General features: G+C 29.5%; 1 protein-coding gene across 1 annotated transcript; it reads left to right on the forward strand.

The window, feature by feature from the left end:
- The first annotated feature begins 2,068 nt into the window (after positions 1 to 2,068).
- On the forward strand, positions 2,069 to 5,022 carry LOC102583988 (glyceraldehyde-3-phosphate dehydrogenase, cytosolic). The gene is made up of 11 exons (XM_006355902.2): positions 2,069 to 2,106; positions 2,194 to 2,294; positions 3,059 to 3,174; positions 3,255 to 3,354; positions 3,456 to 3,602; positions 3,688 to 3,748; positions 3,841 to 3,938; positions 4,095 to 4,237; positions 4,321 to 4,404; positions 4,566 to 4,655; positions 4,888 to 5,022. Exons 1-11 carry the CDS (start codon positions 2,079 to 2,081, stop codon positions 4,931 to 4,933), a joined length of 1,014 nt encoding a protein of 337 aa, XP_006355964.1. The 5' UTR covers positions 2,069 to 2,078; the 3' UTR covers positions 4,934 to 5,022.
- Positions 5,023 to 6,000: the final 978 nt, after the last annotated feature.

Here is a 6,000-nt window from a genome sequence, read left to right on the forward strand (position 1 = left end):
CCTTTATCAATTAAATCAAAATTCAGATACTTAATCAATTGAGTTACTAAAATTCCCCGTATATACGGCTGTATCTAATATCATATCCCACTAAATAAAAAACCTGCATAAAATTCGATATCATTGTTTGCCTTTTTCCCTTTCAAAAGTTGTTTAAAGCATCCTCATTAATTTTTTAAAATAATTTAACCCCTTCCTAATACCACGCACTAATCGGGATTTAATGTCATATCGAAGAATTAGTCGTTTGTTTATTCTAATTAAAAAAAAACTTTAGTAGGTTGGCTAAATTATTTTTTTATGGTATATTGAAATGCATTGCATGTGTGAGAATATCACTAAAATAAAATATTGGCTTGTTCAGTCAAATTAAGGTATCGGATATCAATTATAATAATATGTTCAGAACGTGTAATTATTTTTATGACCTAATCTATTTATAAATAAAAAGATAATGGATTAAAACCTACTTAAATTAGTACAATATTATTTTTTTATTAATTTCATATTTTAAGTGTGTGTGTGTATATATATATATATATATATTACTTCATTGAATTATAATTTTCAAGTTTATTTAAAATATTGGCTTGTTCAGTCAAAATTGCTCATTCCTCTAGTAATACCATATTTGAGGCATGAAAAGTGACCAAGTCTTTTCTAACATATCCTCATCAATCATTCGTAGATTATAGATCAGTTTAGAACGCATATTAACCTAATTTTAAAATAAATTAAATTGGACGGATCAATATGAATTGAGTTAATAAAATAAGTGGATCATCAACCTACTCAAATCTAAAAAAATTGAGTGAATCATAATTTTACGAACTGATTTTATCACCCCCTAATTGATGGTTATTTTCAAATAGAGTAGCCATAAGAATAAATTTGCAAGTATAAGATCATATAAAATTATAATATACATACATATAAAAGAATTATGTATATAATACCTAACTTATTGAAGTCCCTCACATATTAAAAAAACTTTTACCTAATACTTTTTGAATTTTCTTGTTAAAATTTTCGAACTCCAACACTAAACAAGGGCACGATAATGAAAAGGAGATTATACTAGTTGTTGAGAGTATACTAAGAAATACTTTAAGTGTAAGAGTAATTAAAAAACATATAATAAATTCTATCACGAATATAGTCAATTTTTCCGCATCTCAACAACATAAAAAATTTCTATAGATAAATCAAAATACATCACTTTTTCAGATTTTGAAATTTAAATAAGTTTTTTTACTTTATATATATATATATATAATATCTTGAATTATAAATAATTAGAGTAATTTATAGTAGCACTTTTTAGATAATTTTCAAATATGTAAAATTTTATTTTTAAAAAAATTAAAGATTTCATGCCTGAATTGACTGTAAAAATTAAACCATTTGACTTTCGAAATTCAAACAATACCACATAAATTAAAAGATAAAGAAAACATTAAACTATGTTAAGAAAAATCTTTTTTTAAAAATAGTAGCTATAAGAAGCATGGATTCTTCTATAGTAAAATAAAAATAGACTTAAGAGCCTGTTTGGATTGGCTTAAAAGTTGATCAAAATTATTTTTGAGTCATTTTAGTTTTTGAGAGTGTTTGACAAAGTTAAAAATAACTTAAAATAAAGTTTAAAATGACTTTAAAAAAAGTTTAAAATAGATATTCTCCCACTTTTCTTTTTTTTACTTAAAAGTTACTAAAAATTTAATTTTTGCAAAAATTACTTTTAAATTATTTTTTTAAAAAAAATATAAGCCAAACGGACTATTATCAAGTTGTGTTTTCCTTTTTATGAATGACAACATCACATAGGTAAGTAGAATTTAATTAACTTAATCATTAATTAGAAAACTAATTCTAACCCGTAGATATCGTATCACCCACAAAAACTCATAACCAAATTGTTATTTGTGGTTGTTTTTGTTTCAAAACATCTATAATTCCGTTCTAATTCTATATTTATAACCAAATCCTACCAATAGTCTGAACAACACTCTACTAGTAAATAAGAATACTCAAATTCTTAAAACTTTTCTTTCATTTAATTATTTGTTATAATCATTATGGGCAAAGTCAAGATCGGAATCAATGGTGATTTTTTATTTCATATTGTTATCCATATTTGTTAATTTCAATATTATTATTTTTTAAAAAAATTGTTTTGTTTGGTATACGTAGGTTTTGGAAGAATTGGTAGATTAGTGGCTAGAGTGGCATTGCAGAGTGATGATATTGAACTTGTTGCTGTCAATGACCCCTTCATCACCACTGAATACATGGTTACTCCATTTTCCTTTTTAACTCTATTGTTTTTATAATTATCTGGTGTTCGAAATTTACTGATCTGACTAATACTTTATATTGATTCATTATTCTTCGTATTAATTGCAAAGTTTAGTTGTCATGACTAGACAATGTTCCATATTTATCACCTAGATCTAGAGTGTCGGAGGTAGACTCAATTAAACCCCTTATTTTCAACATAAACCAGAGATATATATGTCTGAAAAGTAGTATAAAAATCATGAAAAGTAATATAAATATCAAATTTTGAGATATATTTTAAAATAACTTACAAATTTGAATCCATGACGTTTAAATATTGGGTCTGCCTCTAGTGTGATTTGTACACCCTTTCCTAGCAATGAATGTTCCATATTCTTGGATCCGTACCCAAGAGAATCATGAATTTTATATCACGTTTAAAGTATTACTGTATTTAGTTTGGAAATGATCTCTTATAACCACTTACAAATTGAATTTTAAAAAATGATCTTTATTGATTAGTCGCGTCAAGTGTGATATATATAGTTCCTTTATTGATAGATCTCATAGTTTCATGTGCAAGAGTTTTGTTTGCAGACTTAAACGTATACTATTATATAGCAAATTTCATATTTTTCATTCGATAAGAGATTGTGGATCTATTCTTAGTAAGGACAACTTGATTGCGATTAAATGCCTGATTTTCAAGCTGATATATATATATCCTGTGCTCGTTGTAATGTACATTTGAGTCTGATTTGAATTTCGCGTTTTATAGACCTATATGTTCAAATATGATACCGTTCATGGCCAATGGAAGAAACACGAGCTTAAAGTTAAGGATGAAAAAACTCTTCTCTTTGGCGATAAACCTGTCAAAGTATTTGGTGCTAGGTAAATAAATGCATTTCCAACATTTGAACATTGCATTACAATTGAGTTTTTCTTCTTACCTTTATTGGTGTAACAAACAGAAACCCCGAAGAAATTCCATGGGGTGAGGCTGGAGCAGACTACGTCGTTGAGTCCACTGGTGTTTTCACTGATAAAGACAAAGCTGCAGCTCACTTGAAGGTATTCATAGTTCACTTTCATATGTTATACACTGATAGTTTAAAAGAACTTTTTATGCTAACGCGTATAATTATGATGTTCCATCTATTTTTTTTCGTTAGGGTGGTGCAAAGAGAGTTGTTATTTCAGCCCCTAGCAAGGACGCGCCCATGTTTGTTATGGGTGTAAATGAGAAGGAATACAAAGCAGATATTAACATTGTGTCTAACGCTAGTTGCACTACTAACTGTCTTGCTCCATTGGCTAAGGTTGTTTTCTTAGTCTGTTTGGTATCTAATCTCGTCATTTTAGTTGAAATCCAACTTTGATCGTATTCAATTTGAATCATCACAGGTTATTAATGACAAATTTGGTATCGTTGAGGGTCTTATGACCACGGTCCATTCTATTACTGGTAAGCTAAGGTTCTAGTTACTGATGTTCCTAGTTATGTATCTTCTGTTTTAACTTTGTTGATCGCGAATTTGTTCTGTATACATTATATAGCAACACAAAAGACAGTTGATGGTCCTTCGATGAAGGACTGGAGAGGTGGACGTGCTGCTGCTCATAACATCATCCCTAGTAGTACCGGAGCTGCCAAGGTAGTACTAACCATGTTATACCCAAATCTATTTTTGTATTTTTCATATGGTCTGTAGACTGTAAGGCAATCTAAGCTTCAAAAGGCGTAGCATAATGTACTCTGTTTTCCAGAGGAAATTGTGTAGTTACTATACTTTTTACATTTGATAATGCAGGCTGTTGGCAAAGTTCTACCAGCATTGAATGGGAAGTTAACTGGTATGGCTTTTCGTGTTCCAACTGTTGATGTTTCAGTGGTTGATCTAACCGCGAGAATTCAGAAATCAGCTACCTATGATGAGATCAAAGCAGCTCTCAAGTACAAATACTTTTGAGATTTCGCTTATTGAAGAAATTATAAGTTAGATTTACTTTTTGTGAACAGTTTTTATCTTTGTACAGGGCTGAGTCTGAGGGAAACATGAAGGGAATTCTTGGCTACACCGAAGATGATGTAGTTTCATCTGATTTCATCGGTGATTGCAGGTGAGAATTGTGCTTGACATCTAATAGATCTAGGCTAGACACAACGGGTTCAATTGAATTCACCGTGTCTAGCTCTAGCTAGGATAAAGAGCAGAACTCATCACTGACTCTAAATTCTAGATTCGTCACTGTTTAACATTTTGACATGTTGCTTGTGTTAGGTCAAGCATCTTTGATGCCAAGGCTGGTATTGCTCTCAATGGGAACTTTGTTAAGGTTGTCTCGTGGTATGACAACGAATGGGGATACAGGTAAAGGTTTTATCGGATTTTTTACCTATTATTGGAGTAGAAAATATTTGTTTGTGATCAAAGATGGATATTACTTTCTGCTCGAACTATCTACACATGAAACACAAATCTAAAATGTATATAAGATTACTCATTTTGAATACTGACTCTAGCTTTTGAATTCGCCTCTGTTTCAGCTACTAGCATTAGAATATCGCTCTAACAACATAATATACATTTTTTGTTGTTGCAGTAACCGTGTTATCGACTTGATTCGTCACATGTCAACTGTTGTATAAACAGTTAATATTTCTATGAATGGTTAGAGTTCAGCAAAGAAGCATTGAAGAAGATATGGAATAATAGAGAAGTAGAGATCAGTGCATTATTTCCCTTTTGTTATTTTTGAAGTTTTATTAGAAAGCTTCTGAGAATTTTCCATGAGGATTTTTTTTTTAATATTATAGTTCAGTAGGAACAATTAATAAGACGAAATGAGTGAATTCTGCTCATATATTTTTTTGTTAGAAAGGTGCAATTTTGGTACGCTAAGATATATTCTTTTGTGTAAATCGAATTTTGAATTGACTATTTCTCATTTTCATCTTCATTACGAGCACTCTGTCCAACACATCTAACCAACTCGCATTGTTCACCGGCTCAGCCGAATGGGAACTTTGTTAAGTTTTTTCATATAACATTATACAAAATTTGATACATCTTTTTCAATGTGGGCTCATCACCAGATACAGTTTGCATATCTTCATACAAAATGATACAACTTTTATACAATTCTCATATTACATTGTACAACTTTTATACAACTCTGTTGTAAATTGATACATCTTCAAACGGGTAAACACGTATAGTTTGTTTGTCATACTTTATTCAATTTTCATATACTTACATATAATTATGCAAGTTGTATGCATTTCATATGTCATGTGTTCTGCTTTTTCTTCGAGTTTCAATTAATCTGAAATTCTAGCGTTAGCTAATTTTGATATACGTTTCATACTAAATCGATATGAATTTGATACGTCTTGTAACATTTGGTTGATTGGCAGATGCAGTTTGCATGTCTTCATACAAACATAATACAATTTTTATATATTTTATCATATAATTTACATACAATTGTGTAAGTTATATGTATTTTGTATATACAAATTATATACAATGAATAGATTCTAATTTCTCATTTCCAAAAATTACAGTTTGTTCATTTTCTTTTCATATGTCATTCCGATACCACATAATATTCTTCTATTTACCATATCTATAAATGTTTTTGCTAGGTGGTTCTGAGTAATGAGAAAGTATTAAAATCATGGTGAAGCTTATTCTGATTTTCTTTTTGAAAAAA

This window comes from Solanum tuberosum, unplaced genomic scaffold (genome assembly GCF_000226075.1).
Source record: "Solanum tuberosum cultivar DM 1-3 516 R44 unplaced genomic scaffold, SolTub_3.0 scf00210, whole genome shotgun sequence".
Taxonomy (NCBI): Eukaryota; Viridiplantae; Streptophyta; class Magnoliopsida; order Solanales; family Solanaceae; genus Solanum; species Solanum tuberosum.

Excerpts from the sequence above, each read along its gene's own strand:
- LOC102583988 (XM_006355902.2), top strand. The coding sequence starts at position 2,079 with ATGGGCAAAGTCAAGATCGGAATCAATG. Across the intron at positions 4,238-4,320 it reads GAGATCAAAGCAGCTCTCAA|GGCTGAGTCTGAGGGAAACA; the intron begins GTACAAATACTT and ends ATCTTTGTACAG. Across the intron at positions 4,656-4,887 it reads GACAACGAATGGGGATACAG|TAACCGTGTTATCGACTTGA; the intron begins GTAAAGGTTTTA and ends TTGTTGTTGCAG.